General features: G+C 42.1%; 1 protein-coding gene and 1 pseudogene across 6 annotated transcripts in view; both read right to left on the minus strand.

Annotated features, from left to right (window-relative positions):
* DENND5A (DENN domain containing 5A) overlaps positions 1-9,180 on the minus strand; it is a 118,818-nt gene extending 109,638 nt beyond the window's left edge. For 3 of the 6 annotated variants that reach the window (XM_023239548.2, XM_023239547.2, XM_023239552.2), the window contains exon 1: positions 8,731-9,179. In XM_023239548.2, coding sequence (XP_023095316.2) covers positions 8,731-8,848 — 118 coding nt within the window. In that variant the 5' untranslated portion in view covers positions 8,849-9,179. Of the gene's footprint in view, positions 1-8,730 lie in introns of all 6 variants that reach the window. The other 3 variants (XM_023239550.2, XM_023239549.2, XM_023239551.2) reach the window with 2 other exon arrangements.
* A 6,327-nt stretch (positions 9,181-15,507) lies between these two features.
* LOC101091399 lies at positions 15,508-16,961 on the minus strand (annotated as a pseudogene).
* Positions 16,962-18,653: the final 1,692 nt, after the last annotated feature.

Below are 18,653 nucleotides of genomic sequence, written 5' to 3' on the forward strand. Positions count from 1 at the left end.
AAGCATTAAACATCCTGAAATAGCCACACAAAAAAAGGGAGCTTCTTAGAAACAAAGCCTTGGTAACTACTTGATCTATGAAAAACATTTTCGGAACTGATTAAGAGTGGCGTAGACTTGAAAAAATATATATATAACAACCAGCCCTAACAACAATTCAGAAAATGAGTGACCTGATTCTTCTTCTGACAGAGCTCCTCTACTGCAATGTGGGCTGAGGACTGAATTAAAGAGGTCACATCATATAAAACTCTTGCTATTCAATGATTAAGCCATTGCTTCAGTTTTCCCAAATCTATGACTCAAAACAATAATCTCATCAATGGTGACAGAAGACAGAAGACCTGGATTCTAATAGTTCTTTCCAACTTGTTGGGTAACAATGGACCAAATTTTTTTTTTCAAGTGGTGCTGAAAAAATTAAAAAACTATTTAAAAGTACACTGCAAAACTATGAAGTCACTTGCAAATATTAATCATTACCATCTGCCACAAGTGGTGGCTAGACTATCTCTGATTTCTAGCTCTGACTTTTTAAATTCTATGACCAATATTAATGAATGCATGCTCATTTTTTAGTGTGTTGTGCCAACTAGAAATAGTTTAGAAGTCACGGAATCCCACACTCACAGAGGAATGAAGCTTAACAAGAGGAACCTCCAAAGACCTTCTCCCTATTGAGGCCTCTCAGCACTCCATGAAACTCTATTTTAGACTAACTCAGCTAGCAGTCCCTGGTGGCTCAGTTGGTTAAGCATCCAACTCTTGGTTTTGGCTCAGGTCGAAATGTCAGTTCATGAACTCAAGCCCTATATCAGGCTCTGCACTGGCGGTGTGGAACCTGCTTGGGATTCTCTCCCTCTCCTTCTCCCTCTCCCCCTCCCCTGCTTGCTCTATCTCTCTCAAAATAAATAAATAAACTTAAAAAAAAAAAATAGACTAACCCAGTTAGTTCAGCCCATACAGTAGATAACAGAGGGCCTAGCAAAAGTCTGACCCGACTTACCCATCACACTAATGAACAAAAAAATATTACTAACCTGGCTCTCTTTAATAGGAAACTATGACAGATTCCATGGATCACCATCAAGCAAATATCCTAAGTATAATATCTGAGAAACCTGATAATCTAAACTATACCTATACCTGTTTCCATCTTACTTCATGGAGTCATATCTGAACCTCTGGGAGCATACTGAAAATGGCTTGAGAGCTGGCATATGCTCTCATTTTCTACCATAATAAGACTCTGTCACTCCTAAATTTACAGTTCAGGACTCCATATACTCCAAACTAAAATCAGTCATCACAGAACATCTGGAACACAGACATATGTTCAATATCTGCCTCACTTAATAACTTTTGAGAACTAGGGGCACCTGGGTGTCTCAGTCAGTTGAGCATCCAACTTCAGCTGAGGTCATGATCTCACAGTTCGTGGGTTTGAGCCCAAGTCAGTCTCTGTGCTGACAACTTGGAGCCTGGAGCCTGCTGCACATTCTGTGTCTCCCTCTCTCTCTGTCCCTTCCCCACTCATGCTGTCTCTCTCTCAAAACTAAACAAACATTAAAAAAAATTTTTTAGTTAACTTTTGAGAACTACATCTTAAAATCTAACAATAAAAGCCTATGTGTAAGCACTAAATTCCCTAAGAAGTTACCAGCTTCTAAAAAGTAAGTGTTTCTCTCTTTTGCTGGATCCTATGCCATATCCAGCAGGTTCCCTCATGTGTACCTAGGTTTCTGAGAGACTTCTAAGACCTCTTGACAGTAATTCATATCCAGGGATAGCAACAGGGAATTAAGGAGCCAAGTCCAAGAATTCCTGTCTGCCAGAGTCAGCCAGAAAACAAGCTTACAAAAGACATAAAACTGGAAATGGGTGTTGCCAAAGGACGCCTTAGGCAAAGAAAACTATTTCTAATCTAGGAAGGAAGAAAGGACCAAGCAGAGTCTAAGAGAATCTGGTTTAAGCACCGAACACTGTGACTCAGGATTTCCTTCTCAGAAGAGAAGAGCAAGGCTCCAGTGCCATTCAAGCAAAATCCACTTACTTTCAGTGTGATCCTCCATACCTGAGGGAGTGCAAAGTGAGGTTCTGTTTAAAAATATACAGTCTTGGGGCACCTGGGTGGCTCAGTCGGTTGAGCCTCCAACTTTGGCTCAGGTCATGATCTCAAGGTTTGTTGAGTTCGAGCCCCGCGTCGGGCTCTGTGCTGACAGCTCAGAGCCTGGAGCCTGTTTCAGATTCTGTGTCTCCCTCTCTCTCTGACCCTCCCCTGCTCATGCTCTGTCTCTCTCTCTCTGTCAAAGATAAATAAACATTAAAAAAAATTAAAAGAAAAATATACAGTCTCTACAACTAAATTTAGCATGTAATTTTAAACTGCCTTGGACTGCTCTGCTTTCTATGTGTTGGTCTCTTCTCTTGACCTCTCCTTTACTCTACTTTAGAAAAGGAAATACATGACTAACTTAGGAAATCTCTTGTTATAGCAACCTTGACCTCTGTAAGTTATCAAAGATGCCTAAGGTAAGCTATCAGGATTTGAGTTTTGCTTCAGTTAGGAGTCTGGGATTCAGAGCAGAGAACACTTTATACAATGACCATAAGAGAATCTGCACAGAATTGACAGACTGGTAGAGGAAAATAAAAATAAAATAAAAATTAGTTTGAGGCACCTGGGTGGCTCAATCGGTTAGGCTTCTGACTTCGGCTCAGGTCATGATCTCATGGTTCGTGAGTCCCACAATGGGCTCTGTGCTGACAGCTCAGAGCCTAGAACCTGCTTTGGATTCTATGTCTCCCTCTCTTTCTGCCTCTCCCCTGCTCACGCTCTGTCTCTCTTTCCTTCAAAAATAAATAAACCTTAAAAAAAAAAACCTCGGGGGTGCCTGGGTGGCTCAGTCGGTTGAGCATCTGACTTCGGCTCAGGTCATGATCTCACAGCTCGTGAGTTCAAGCCCCGTGTCGGGCTCTGTGCTGACAGTTCAGAGCCTGGAGCCTGCTTCAGATTCTGTGTCTCCCTCTCTGTCTGCTCCTGACCCACTCATATTCTGTCTCTGTCTCTCTCAAAAATAAATAAACATTAAAAATAAATAAATAAATAAATACCTCTGGGTGGTTTTTGAATGAATAAATAAATAAATAAATAAAAATTAAAAAAATAAAAAAATAAATAACTCGTATTGGCTCTCTGTTTGAACCTGGCTCATCAAACTTTTTACAGCCACTTCATCTCTGGAAAGAAATAGCCTTCTTTTTTTTTTTTTTTTTTTAAATATAAGATATCCTTCTTAGCCAGCATGCATATGTAAATCAAAACTACAATGAGGTATCTTCACACCCACCAGGATGCCCATAATCAAAAATAAAGATAATAAGTGTTGGTGAAGACATGGAGAAAGTAGAATCTTCATACACTGCTAGTGGGAATGTAAACTGGTATAGTTGGTCTGGAAAACAGTCTGGCAATTTCTCAAAAGGTTAAACAGATGCCGTATGACCCAACAATTCCACTCCCAGGTATATACCCAAGAGAAATGCAAATATATGTCCACACAAAAACATATACACAAATGTGGGGCACTTGGCTGGCTTAGTTGGTAGAGCATATAACTCTTGATCTCAGAGTTGTGAGTTCAAGCCCCACACTGGGTGTGGGCCCTACTGAAATTAATTAATTAAAAAAAAATTATACAAATGTTCACAGCAGCATTATTCATAGTGATCAAAAACTATAAACAACTCAAATGTCCATCAACTGATGGATAAATAGAACATGGCATATTCATACAGCAGGATATTATTCAGCCATAAAAAGAAATAACATACTAATACATGCTACAACATGGATTAACCTTAAAAATGTACTAAATGAAAAAAGCCAGTCACAGAAGACCATATATGACTTCATTTATATGAAATGTCCAGAATAGGCAAATCTATAGATATCAAAAGTAGATTAGTGGTTGGCTAGTGCTGAGAGAGAGTTGGAAGGAAATGGAGAGTGACTGTTAATGGGTGTGGGTCTTGGGGGGGGGGAGGAGCACCAGTGATAAATAACTGACTACACTCATGATTGAGCAACTCTGTGAATATACTAAAAAATTACTCAATTATATATATATTTTTTTAAGTTTAAGTAATCTCTACATGCAACATGAAGCTCAAACTCCCGACCCAGAGATGAAGAGCTGCATGCACTTCCAACTGAGCCAGCCAGGGATCCCTGAGTTGTACACTTTAAATAAGTGAATTATACGGTAGATGAATTATATCTCAATGAAGTTGTTTATATATATGTTAAGGAGAGAGAACATACGCATACAAGTGATAAAACAAAACAAATGGAGCAAAATGTTAATCAGTGAATCTGGAAAAAGGATATGTTGAAGATCTTTCTACTATTCATGTGAATGTTCAGTGTGAAATTATATGAAAAGAAAAAGCTAAAAAAAATAAGATCTCTCTCATGAGAATCACACACAGTATTCTTTCTTAACATAAAACAGAAACCAGGGCACCTGGGTGGCTCAGTCGGTTGAGCGTCTGACTTTAGCTCAGGTCATGATCTCGTGGTCTGTGAGTTCGAGCCCCGCATCGGGCTCTGTGCTGACAGCTCAGAGCCTGGAGCCTGCTTCGGATTCTGTGTCTCCCTCTCTCTCTGCCCCTACCCCACTCATGCTCTGTCTCTCTCTTTCTGTCAAAAATAAATAAACATTAAAAAAAAAAAATGAAACAGAAACCTGTACTAGAAAAACTGACATAATGTCTGCTCCTGCCCCTGCCAAACAAATATTTTACTTGCCTTTTTATTTGTCCCCTCTACTCAATGGACTGCTTCAAAGCATCACTCAAGTAGCAGAAAAGAAGAATGAAATGTGGCAAGGGAGAAAAATATTCTCTTTCTCAGGTCCTCAGTTTCTTCATCTGTAAAATCATAAGGTTATATAATCTCTTGAAGAGAGCTTCCATGTTTGACATGCCATGATTCTTAATGTTCTAAATTCATTGCTCAATATGGTTAAGGAGGAGTATGATCTCACCAGGCCTCTGACCTTCCTAGTCAGTAAACATTTTTTCCTCTCTTCAAACGGTGACATTAAGAGATGATTTCAGTGTATTCTCAGTGTTCTAAATAGGCTCATACAGGATACTGGCCAGTCTCATTTCTATATTCCCAAGCCCTTCTCCTCAATTCTTGGCAGGATACTGGCCAGTCTCATTTCTATATTCCCAAGCCCTTCTCCTCAATTCTTGGCAGGATACTGGCCAGTCTCATTTCTATATTCCCAAGCCCTTCTCCTCAATTCTTGGCAAAGTCCTTTGCTCAGAGCCTGGGACAACTGGAGTAGTGGATGCAAGAACCAAGAAAACTCACATCTCAACGCTGGGCACAGGTAGTTCAGAGGAACTTAAAAAAGGTAAAAAACAGGTCGCAAGTATTCTAGAATCTTAATTCTCACTCAGAAACAGGGAAAGTAAACTCAGGAATCCTATCTCATGGTAAGCCTTCTCCTGCAGTCAGTGGTGGTGACCATAAGAAGAAAAGGGAGAAACAAAAATGCCCAGGACACCCATCCATCAAAGGATAAGAGTGGGAATGGACTCTACTGCCATCTGCCTCCCCACTCAGGCTGAGCCAACAGTAATGAAAACGTAGGTTGAAAGCAATTCTTACAGATTTGCTTATCTATCCCACAAACTCAAAAAGCCAACAAGCAGATACTATTTCCTAAAGCTGGCTAGACTTAGGATTCATTCATTGATTACCTTCCTCTCTTCACAACCCAAAATACTTCCTCAACTAACCAGAAAGAAAACAATTTTCTTACCTTCCTCCGTTCCCTGCACAAGTAACTAAATGACTTGCCTAAATACTTAAATCTGCAAAAAAGGGGAAGAGGTGACAGGGAGAGACTCCTATAAAATCCAATGATTTGAGTTTATATTCAACGCAGCAAGCTCTATGGTTATTGTTGCAACCAGAGATTGAATCTAAGCTCTCCACTTATTGTTGCAACCAGAGAATGAATCTTAATCCTTCTCCACAAAACTAAGGAACACTGAATGTCTTTGATTTGCTTGTTCAGGACTCACTTTTTTAAAAGCATAGAAGCTATGTGAGGTATAGAACTTAATTTGCCTGGAGAGAACATAGACTCCTCATACCTCCCTAAAGAACCTGGGTACAGTTCACAATTTACTATAGTTTCACTTACTATGACATCATCAGTTTGGGAGCTATAAGGCTCGCTAAGGAGAGAAAATACACCCTGGAGAGTCTCAATACTGACCTGCATAGAGCTATTTGTATTCTGTTTTATTTTATTCAGATTCCCTCTGGGTCGTCCAGATTCCCCTACCAACTCACCAGAAATGAAATGAAGGAAAAAAGAAAACCTTCAATCAGTGCCTATTCGAACAAAGGCCACCTACTGAATAAATGGTCTTGGCATTCCACCACTGCAACCACACTTAAAAAGACAAAAAAACACCCTTCCTTCACACATTTTATACAATTGATCGCCTTTTCTTTATTCTCCCAAGCTTTCACAGGGATATAATTTTAGCTTGCTGAAAAAACAGATAATTAACAGATATTCGCTAAAAGAAAAGTAACGTTTTTGAAGGTCTACTTGATGAGATGCTTTTTATTTACTTTACCTGTTTTATACATGAAGATGCCAGCAGTTACCTGAATTGCCGCTAGTCACCAAGATAGCCAATGTATTGGCAGAGGGGGAATGATTAACCGCAAAATCCATGCTCTAACAAATCACTTCCCGGCTTCATTCTTACGCTTTATCATTTGCAAACCATTCTCTTTATTTTCTAAAATCAAGTTTCTATATAATTTAATAGACACTCAAAAGCACAGTATAAAAATAACACTTGTTTATTCCACCACTTTAAAGTTTCTTTCACTGGGGACAACTTTGTTATTTTTATTCTTTCTCAACATGTTTGCGTTTTCTAAAGACCCAGCCAGGCAGAGATGCAGCTTAGTGTAAGGAGCAATGAACCAAAAGTCAGCCAATTAAGTAACAGGATGTAGGCTCTACAGTCCTTCCTGGGGCTCATTTTCCTCTCTGAGGTCCCTCCCAACTCCAACATCATGAACTGAATTCCAACAACTACATCATAAAGTCAAAAATTTAATAAATAGGAAACAGAGATGAAAAATTAGCATCTTTATTGTAAGAATTTAAAGACCTAAAAGAGTGAACTTGAAACACTAAAGCAACCCCAACAAAAGGCCTAGTATTAACGGCATTACTGCTTCATGATATTCTTTTCCATCTGCTATAAATTTGAGAAAATAATATTTGTTTTGACCTTGATAAAAGTCATCAATTTATCATGTTTTTTAAAAGATGATCTATTTTTGTCACTTGAAGTATGCACCTAATTTTTTTTTTTTTTTTATAAGAAACATGGAAATTTTTCTGGTGACAAAAATAAACAAACGGGTGCCTGGGTGGCTCAGTCAGTTGAGCCTCCAACGTTGGCTCAGGTCATGATCTCACTGTTGGTGAGTTCGAGCCCCTCATCAGGCTCTGTGCTTACAGCTCAGAACCTGGAGCCTGCTTCAGATTCTGTGTCTTCCTCTCTCTCTGCCCCTCCCCCGCTCGCGTTCTGTCTCTCTCAAAAATAAATAACATAAAAATATTTTTTTAATTAAAAAAAATTAAAAAATAAACCAACAACCTTGTCCCATTATCTCTGAAACGAAGTAAAATTAGTCAACAGCGTAATCACTTTCAGGAAACTTAAGTGAATACATCATGACAGAGCACTGGATCCTCTCTCAAGCCAGGATGACAACAACAAACCTCCACTCACGTGACACCTACAAACTGGACACTCCGGACAAAAACTTTTTCAAAACTGTTGCAATTCAAAGGCTCCAATGACGGTGCAGTGGAATTCATGGGGATTTTACAATTATGACATTCTTCTGCAATTCTTTCCAAATCTGATCTGGGCCCCATCTTCGCTCCCCTACCACTTCCTCTTTGAAAGATGACTTGAGAAGCCTAACGACCCAACCCAGACTCTCCCACTAGGTTGCTGCGCTTTTATTCACAGATGACACTGATCTCATAAAAGGCCACCAATTACTTTTCATAAAAAGAGGCACAGCCTCGGGGTACAGGACCTTCTAGAACTAAGAGAGTTCTTACCCTTCTTCGTGTGGCTCAACTTCACTTCATGGCTCAACTTTACTTCATGTCCTATCAAACAGGGGGCCCATCCCAGGGCTGGTTTTGAGGAACTGGCTTCTTGGGAAGGGGCCAGAAAAACTCACCAAGTTTCTGTTTTGCTCTCCTTGGTTTTTTTTAAAAGTCTGGGTAGAACTTACTTGCACTAATCGTGAAATACCTTCTTCCCTCACCTAACGGGTGTTCGAGAACAAGCTCACCTTTATCTTGTACTAAGTCACTCTACCTTCACCAGACAGATCACACAACGCTTCCCTCTCCTCCTCGTCCCCTACTACAGGACAACGCGCAGAGAAGCACAGGGGCCGTTCGGACACCTCGCGGCTCAGAGCCTCTAACCTCGCTTCCCCACCTCCAGCCCGATGCCCCCTTCCTCCGCGCCAGCCGTGGGTCCTGCGGACCGGCCCTCGCCCAGATCCCGGGACAAAGCGGGGAGGTTTCCTCGAGGGTCCCGGGCCGCAGTGGGCGCAGGGAGGCAGCACCGGGCTCCGCGCGCACTCACCCGACAGCTCGTCCGGCTCCAGCCCGGTCTCGGTGTCCAGCCCGCAGATGACAAAGTAGTCGGCGAAACGACTGGGCGCCGAGCCCCCTCCGCCGCCGCCGCCGCCGCCGCCGCTCATGGCGCCGGGGCCGAGCCGGGCCGGGCCGTGCGGAGTGCGGAGCCCCCGCACCAGGGCGCCCGCCCGTCCGCCCTCAGGCTGCCCCTCCCGCCGCCGCCGCTACCGCGGCTCGGGCCGCCGCCCCCGGCCCTGGCCCGGTCCCCGCGGCCGCCGCGGCTGCCGTGACGGGTCAGGGGGGCACCGGGCCGCCCCGCGCCGCATCCTGGACGCCTTCCTCTCTGCGCCGCCGCCGCTGCCGCCCGCCGAGAGCGCCGCGACCCGAGCGAGCTTGGAGAAGGGCGGAAAGCGCTGAGGAGGGAGCCCCCACCGCGACCCCCTCCCGCCGCGCCTGCGCAGGCGCCGTCGGGGAGGGGGGCGGGAGCCTGGCGGAAAGGATGACGTGATGCTCTTCGGGCCCGGAGGGCGGCAGCTTCCCAGGCGGCAGCCGCAGCGCCGCCGGCCACTGCCGGGTCGCCGGCAACCGCTACCTTCTACAGGCTGCGACTCCTTTTGAGAGGATAAGGAGGTGAGGGATGAGTGGGCGCATCCTGCAGAGCCGAGAGCCTGGCCCACGTTCTGTCCCCCCACCTCTTCCTCCTACTTGGCGGTCCAGACGTCTCCTTAACCGGCCCTGTCACAGGAATGGGGTCGCAAGACTGAGCTCAACACCCCACCTGCTCCCATCTCCAGACTAGACCTAGACCCCAGATAGCGTCTTCTCCCTGCCCCTGCTCCCTGGCTTCCGTGCCCTGCCCTTTCCTCGGGCAGGAGAGCTGAAGATGCCGCCTCTTTTGGTGGAGATGGATCGGCCAGTCCTGTATTTACCCTTGTTTTACAAATGGGGAAAACTAAGGCTCAGAAAGAAGCAAAGACTTCCCCCCCAACTTTATATAGAGTCTAAGAGACAAAACCCGGACTGGAATCCTGGGCTCGCTGCCAGCTCCCAACTCCTTCACCCACCACCTCAGCCAGGCCTTTTCCCATGCACCAGGCTGTCCTCATCTCTCTCCTAGGGCCTCCAGAGGCCCCAGCCACTCAGGAGCTCCCTTTCTACTTAGGAGAAATCTCAGATCCGTCTCTGAGCTGGTCCTCCTGAGAAAAAGTGGGGGATGAGGAGGAGAGAAACTTGCTTCTTGCTCCTTGTCTTGGGACCCTCTGATTTGGTTCCCGTAGAAGGTAGGCAGGAAACTGGAGATCAGAAGCCAGGAAGGTAATATAGTATCTTGGTTACCACCATGGGCTCTAGAAACAGAATGCTCAGATTTGAATCCTGACTTTGTCATTTACTATGTGACCTTGGGCACTCTCCAGGTGCCAGCCATCATGTTTTTGTGAAGATTACATAAGTGTGCAAACAGGTAAAATGGTCATAATAGTGCCTGGAACATAAAAAGCACCCCATAATTATTATAAATTATTATTATTCCAGCAAAAGGTTTGATCTGGCAGGCTGCTACTAAGAACTCTGGAAGGCAGCTGGTTTCCCCAAGGACTAACCCTGGGCTCTCTCCTGGGTTCTCTCCTGGGTACTTCTCTCAAGCATTGGTTCCCTTGGGGAGGGTGGCCTGGAGGTCACAACCAACATCACTGGGAACCATAGCACCTGCCCCTCCCTGTATGTAACCTGGCTGAACTGAGGGGACAAAAAGTGGGGAGGAGAAAGTAGCTTCACAAAGTTTATTCAGGATGATATGAATAATCCTCCCCCATGCTGTATGTTGGAGACACAGACAGTAGAGGGGGATTAGGGAGCTAAATAATTACAAGGCATCTGGGCATCTCCCCAGGTTGGGAGATGGTCAGGGAAGGTTCCCAGAAGGAGGTATAATGTGACCTGAGTTCCAGAGGATCAAAAGGAACTTCTCAGGTAAAAAGGGAGAGAAAGAAGATGTTTCAGGAAGCATGGGCAACAACAGGGAGTGACAGATTAAAATGGTACATTCAGGCAACAGCAAGTAATTCATTTTAATGGGAAATGGAGAATTAAAGGGGGATGAAACCAGGGAAAGAGAAGAGGGACAGAGCAGGAAAGTCTTCAAATGCCAGGCTAGAGAATTTACTCTGTGAAGTGTGTGTGAGGAATGGTGACTTAGAGGAATTTAAGCTGAAGAATGACAAGATCTGACTGACATCTTAAAACGATTACTGAGGGTGATATGGAAAAAGAGACTTGAAAAAAAAGCTTAAACGTCCTCAGTTTAAAAGTCCAGAGACTTTTGGGGCTCCTGGATGGTTCAGTTGGTTAGATGTTGATGAGTTGGTCAGTTTGAGCCCCACGTCAAGCTCTGTGCTGACAGTTCAGAGCCTGGAGCCTGCTTCGGATTCTGTGTCTCCCTCTCTCTCTGCCCCTTCCCAGCTTGCGTGCTCTCTCTAGTCCAGAGACTTTTTATCCAATACATCCAAGGCAATCAGGTGCTGGGAGATCTCTCACACCAAGTCAACTCATAAAACACAAATTCGAAACAAAACCCCAACTGTATTAATTTGCCTTGGGAAATGTAACTGCTCAGAGGCCCAGAATACTCAATTGTAAAGTGATCTCCTTCCCAGTAGGAAATATGTTTGGCAGAGTGATTGCTTCTATTGAGAGTCAGAGAGAAAACAAAGCTGGATGTTGTTTAGATTTAGTGTTTAAATCCCCACTCCTGCTTTTACTAGCTGTGTGAACTGAGGCACATCAATTAACCTCTCTGGAGTAAGAATAATCATTCTTAACCTTTTTCACAAGATTGATTTGAAGATTATTAAATTAATTTTTAAAAATCAATGAAAAAAGGAATTTCAGATATCTGGGACATAATACATTCTTAATAAGTGGCATTCCAGGGCACCCATTTCAAAATGAAGGACATTAGAGAGAGCAAGTGAACATGTAAGGGAAGGTAATTCCAGGAAAGGGCAGAAGGCAGAAGTGTGCCTGGAGTGTGCAAGGAGCTATAAGAAGCCTAAGGTGGCTGGGAAGGGTTGGGGTGGGAAGAGCGGTAGAAGACGGAAAAAGTTGTGGAGTTACCTTGTAGCTCAAAAAATCATGTTTCCCCTTAACACAATGTGTCGCATTGTCCCTAGGAAACAACTGTCTGCTCATGGCAACATTTCCCAGTCCCACTTGCATCTAGATGTGGCCATGTGACTAGTTCTTACCAATGGAATATGTGCAGGAATTTATGTGTGTCACTGCTGGGTCAGGGTATTTAAGAAGTAAATGAGGCTTCAGTCTCTCTTGTAGGCTTTTCACCATGTAGAAGAATTCTGAGGTTCTAAGGAAAGGTGAAACAGAAGACAGAAGGAGCCTGGATCTCTGAATCAAGCATGTAGAGGAAAGGCTCCAGAACAAAAATCAACCTGAGATGTATTAAGAAGTTATAAATATCATGAACAAAAGTTTAAATCTTCTAAAGATAATATTAACAAATACATTTCTAACCTCTGGGTAGGGACTTTGTAAACAAGTTACAGAAAGCACTATCCATAATATAAAAGATTGAGGGGCACCTGGGTGGCTCAGTCAGTTGAGTATCTGACTCCTGATTTCTACTCAGGTCATGATCCCAGGGTTGTGGGATCGAGCCCCTTGCTGGGCTCTGCACTGAGCATGGAGACTGCTTGTGATTCTCTCTCTCCCTCTGCCCCCCTCCCCCATTCATGTTCTCTCTCCAAATAAATAAACTTTATATATATCTCCAAGACACTGTTTTAAGCACTTTATGTATATTAACTCTGCCTAGAACTTGTCCCTGAACTCAAGATTTGTATATCTAACTGACTTCTTAACATCTGTTTGGAGGTCTAAAAGGCATTTCATATTCCAAATTGTATTTCTGATTTGTCTCCATGATGCTGCCCCTTCCACACTCTTTCCCCATATAAGCAAATGGAAAACCCATTCTTTCAGCTCATGCAAAAACCTTACACTCATTCTTGATTTCTCTCTCTCTCTCTCTCTCTCTCTCTCTCCACACACGTTAGAAAGTTCTCTTAGTTACAGAAAATAATGATTAAAGCATAGCACAATGCTTTCTAACTTATAATCCCTTTAAAATTGTCTGGCTCAGAAAATTATAAAAGGAAACTGAAAAAAGAACAAGCTACTGAAAGTGTGAAACATTCTGGTTATATGAAATCCAGAAAATTACTAAGCATATTTCAAAAAATACTTTGGAACTTTATAAGTTACCTCTACTTTTAATGAATGTTGCTAGATAATGATATCAATAGTGGAAAAACTGGGAAATAAAAACAAATTCACATTGAATAAAACACAATGATATATACAATGAATGTAATAAATCCCTCATTTTAATATAAAAATATACCATTTTTATTAATAAATCAGTTCTTTTTGCTTGATATATATCTATTTAATAATTTATTTTTTTAGGTAAGTTCTGTGCCCAATGTGGGGCTTGAACTCATGACCCCAAAATCAAGAGTCACATGCTCTACTGACTGAACTAGCCAGGCACCCCTCAACAAGTATTTTAAACTAGTTTGAAGGGTGGGAATGCAAGCTGGTGCAGCCACTCTGGAAAACAGTATGGAGGTTCCTCAAAAAACTAAAAACAGAACTACCCTACGACCCAGCAATTGCACTACTAGGCATTTATCCAAGGGATACAGGTGTGCTGTTTCGAAGGGACACATGTACCCGCATGTTTATAGCAGCACTATCAACAATAGCCAAAGTATGGAAAGATAGATGGATATTGGTTAAAGAAGATGTGGTATATATATATATATATATATATATATATATATATATATACACACACACACACACACACACACACACACACACACACACAATGGAGTACTACTCGGCAATCAAAAAGAAGGAAATCTTGCCATTTGCAACTACGTGGATGAACTGGAGGGTATTATGCTAAGTGAAATTAGTCAGTCAGAGAAAGACAAAAATCATATGACTTCACTCATATGAGGACTTTAAGAGACAAAACAGATGAACATAGGGAAGGGAAATAAAAATAATATAAAAACAGGGAGGGGGACAAAACAGAAGAGACTCATAAATATGGAGAACAAACTGAGGGTTACTGGAGGGGTTGTGGGAGGGGGGATGGGCTAAATGGGTAAGGGGAATTAAGGAATCTACTCCTGAAATCATTGTTTCACTATATGCTAACTAGTTTGGATGTAATTAAAAAATAAAAAAATACTTTTAAAAATTTCTAAAAGTAAAAAATTAAAAAAAAAAGAGAATTCCTGCCAAAAAAAAAAAAAAACAGTTTGAAGGGACACCAAATTATTTGCCTTTTTATTACTCCCTTGAATGTTGGCTCTGCCCTGAAGGAATGTAGGAACAGCAGGGCTGTACCTTGTGAGCCTGTAGCCTGAAAAAGCAATAGCAAAGTAAAGGGGAAGGAGGATATGATCACAACAGATCAGCCCAACAGCAGAGCCAAACCCTGCTTTGAAGGATGGGATGAGGTCATTGGTGTATCTTGGATCATATATAGGATGGATCATATTTAGATAGAGAGAGAGATAAGTAAATATATACATCATAGTATGTAGCAACAAAAACAAAACCAATGTGTAACAATCCAAATATCCAGCTATAGGGGACAAGTCAAAGAAACTACAGTTCGTGCAAAAAATTGAAGTATTTTGTAAAACAAAAAAATAAAAAGAAGGAAAGATAAAAAAAGGAGACACATTGTGTACTGATGTGGAAAAATATCCAAGATACACTGTTAATGTAAAAAGCAAGTGCAAAACAGTGTGTATAATAGCTAAAATGTGAAAGCAACCCAAATGTCCATCCATGAATGAATGGATAGGTGAAATGTAGTATATATACACAATGGAATATTTTTCAGCCTTAAAAAGAAGGAAAAGAACACACGTGCTACAACATGGATGAACTTTGAGGACATTACACTAGATGAAATAAGCCTGTCACAAAAAGACAAATACTATATGATTCCACTTACTTGAGTTACCTAGACTAGTCAAAATCCTAGGGACTTGAAAGTAGAATGGTGGTTGCCAGGGGAGAGAAGAATGAGTGAGAAGTCATTATTGAATGGGTATAGAGTTCCCATTTTGCAAGATGAAAAGAGTTTTAGAGATGGACGGTGGTGATGGTTACACATTATAAATGTACTTAATACCACTGAACTGTACACTTAAACATTATTAATATGGTAAATTTTATGTTATGTACATTTATTTTGCCACAAATTTTTAAATTTGAGAATTTTTAATTTTTAAATTGAGAAAAATCCCACATTTGGAAAAATAATGCAATTTCAAGGTAACTCATCTTTATTTAGTTGTTCTGAACTTACTTCCTGGACACTAGTTTTTAAAAATGAAAAAGTAAGTGTGTCTGGGTGGCTCAGTCAGTTGAGCATCTGACTTCAGCTCAGGTCATGATCTCGCAGCTCATGGGTTTGAGCCCTGTGTCGGGCTCTGTGCTGACAGCTCGGAGCCTGGGGCCTGCTTCAGATTCTGTGTCTCCCCTCTCTCTCTGACCCTTACACACTCGCGTTTATTTTTGAGAGAGAAAGAGAGACAGAGTATGAGCAGGGTAAGGGCAGAGAGAGTGGGAGACATAGAATCCAAAGCAGGCTCCAGGCCCTAAGCTGTCAGTACAGAGCCCAATGGGGGGCTCAAACCCCTGAACCACCAAGATCATGACCTGAGCCGAAGTTGGATGCTTAACTGACTGAGCCACCCAGGCACCCCATCAGAGAATTTTTTTTTTAATGTAGAGAAAATACACTCATGTATTGAAAGACAGCTTTTTATTTCTTTTTGACAGTTGAGAAATACATATTTATTCTGATACTTCTGACCAGTTGTGCAACTAATCTAGGACAAATTACCAAATAAATTTTACATTATTTCTGCAGGACTGGAGTTTTTCGATGGCTTCAGATTTGGGATCTTCAAATGTGAAGTTAGGGAATGTATTCATGTCTGCTTTACCATACATTTGGTTAAGTTTTGAAAAACTCCCTCTCCGGCTCTTGCTGGTACTCTGGGCCAATATCAACACGTCCTCCAGATGCCTGTGCTTAGTTCTCTATTCTCTAATCTTATCGATGAAAAGTTTCTGTACAGGATCAAGTTCCTTAGTAAATGCTGCTGCTATAATACCAATGTTCCTCCTCAAATGGACTGAGACTGTGAACCTAATGACCGAGGAAAACCTGAAGAGCCTCTGCTATGGACAGGAAACTTCTCGGAGGAGGTCTGCGACCAGAAGGCTCTAGGTGAGATAGACGAAAGACAGCTCTTACTAGAACTGAAAATTCTGTCAATAATTGAAAATTACCTTACAGACACTTATGCTAAGATAGCACTTCTTAATTGATGTGAAAGGGATCAGTTTCCTGATTTATAAATTTTACCGCTAGGATTTTTGGTGCAATAAATATTGGTATTATAATGTATTCCTATAATAATATGGGTCTCTGAAATCAGACTCTCCAGGTTCAAATCTCAACTTTACCATTTATAAAATCTGTAATTTTAGGTAAATTTTTTAACCCCTCTATGCCTCGATTTCCTCATCTGTAAAATAGAGATATTACTTGCTTACATGTTTGCTGCATTAATTAAATGAGATGAAACATGTAAGAAAAAGAAGGGTGTATAATATGTTAGCGTCTGTGTAAAAAAAAGAAAATAAAAGAACTATGTACTTTCTTTCTTGTATACACATAATACTATTTTTGGAAAAATAAGACATTATTAAAGTTGGTTACTCCTAGGGAAGGAAACTGAATGGCTGGAATAAGAAATAGAAGGGAAACATTTCATCTTATATTGTTTTGTACTTTTTTGAGTTTTAAACCATTTTAATGTATTATCTCTTCAAAAATAAATAATATTAAAACTTTTTAAATGCCATCCCCTTTCTCCGGTCTCGCCTACTCACACAAGATTAATGTGCCATCCATGCAACTCTGGTCATGCTAAATTGCTAGTAGGATACTAACTCTTTCTAGTGTGACTGTTAAGGCTCTCTTTGATCCAGGCTCAACCCACCCATCCTATTATTCTTCCAAGAATCTCCCTTCACACCATCTATATGTCTAGTCAAGCCTTACTGCTCACTATTTTCCAAGCGGCCAACCTCCTTGGGACCAAAGTGTCCATTACCCATCCCCCCTCAGAATTTGGAAAGTCCAAAGTGAACCACATGTTTATAGCTCCTGCCCTGCACCTCCTTTCCCACCTCATTTTCTCTGATTTGTGTCAGCAAACATGTATAAAACCTTCTCCCTGACCCTCCCTGATAACAGCCCTAGCAGTTCAGGCTTTAGAATGGGGCCCTGCTGCTCCAACTCAGACTTGTAATTCCAAAAGGAAGAGCTATGTGGGTCCAAAAATCACTGGGTCAATGGTCTTTGTCCACAAAAAACTCAGGGAACAGGGGCATCCTCACCTTCTCCTTCTAAGCTAGGCCTGTCCTGGGCCAAAAGGGAAAAGCAAGTTGTGGGACACTGTGCCAGGCAAATATGAGGACCCTCTGCTGGCCTGACATACTAGATAGGCAAGGAGGTTGGGACAACCTCCCTAACCTTTTCATCTATACATTCTTGCCTTGGTTCTATGTAGAACCTCTGAAAAGGAGGTAGGGCCAATGCTGGATTCCAAGCTAATACAAGATTAATTGTCCTCCTTCACTTATTGACCCCATTCATGGCTGAGCTCATGCCCTGCCTTTTCTGAGGGTCCTCCACTGAGAACTCCCAGAGACCTCCCCATCTCACCACACAGGGCCTTGATACCAGCTACTCAGTTTCCTTCCCCCAAAGCAATCAATGTTCACAATGCTTTGTTTATCCTTCCAGAAATAGTCTATGGCCTATACTAGCAGGGGCACTTCCTCTAGCAAGACCGGAATTAACTTGACTCCACCCAAGTAGAACCTGCCCACTCCCCAGCTCACAGCACAGTATTCAAGAAAGATCAGCTGATGAACCCACAGGTGCTCAAAATGCTCTCCAATGCTCAGTGAAGAGTTCACCATGTGCAAAATTCACCATGTGCACCATCCTATTGATGATCCAGAGAAATGTAAGCTTTACAATATGGGCTTTCTTAAGACTAGAGACACAAATTCAGCTAGATATAGACTGATACCCTCACAGCCATCTCTGGCAGCCAGCTGCTTCTGCACAGTGATCCACGTCTACAAAAGAAGTCACACAGGCTTTACTTTCCCATGCCCTATTGTCCCACCAGCCCCCAATATCTCATTCATAATAAGCATCAGGCTCGTTCTGTCTCTCAATGACACAAACTCCCTGAATTGGTTGAAAATTAGAAATCACCCTTTAGCTACCATAACCTATAGCAAGAGAGAAGCCCCAAAGAAGAGTCAGAATCAAGCAGCATCTGATGTCTTCTGGCATGGGGAAGTATGAAGTTGAGCAACAGGAAGAGCAAATTGCAGATAATGTCCACACATGTTGCAACTTTCCCAGAAGTCGTTCATGAGCACATGCATGTGCATGTCTATGTACATGTCTGAGTTTATATGTCAGTGAACATTTGTGCATAGGGTTGATCATGTATATGTATGTATTTACGTATATTAGAGATATTTTTGTGTATGCGCACATGTAAATAAATAACAGTGTGTTGTGTGTACCTGAGGAGGTTAAGGCAGGGCAGAGTGGCAAGAACAGGTAAGTATAGGGTACCTTTGCCTCTTGACAAACCCAGGAGTGACTCACTGGTGGTCCACTCCTCCCCTCAATCCTCCTAGGTTGAGGACTCTTTTGAGAGTCTGGGTACATGGCCTTATATGTGCTGTTGCCAGCCCTCTCCCTTGGACTGTGAACACAGT

The sequence above is a fragment of the Felis catus genome, chromosome D1 (genome assembly GCF_018350175.1).
Source record: "Felis catus isolate Fca126 chromosome D1, F.catus_Fca126_mat1.0, whole genome shotgun sequence".
Lineage (NCBI taxonomy): Eukaryota > Metazoa > Chordata > Mammalia > Carnivora > Felidae > Felis > Felis catus.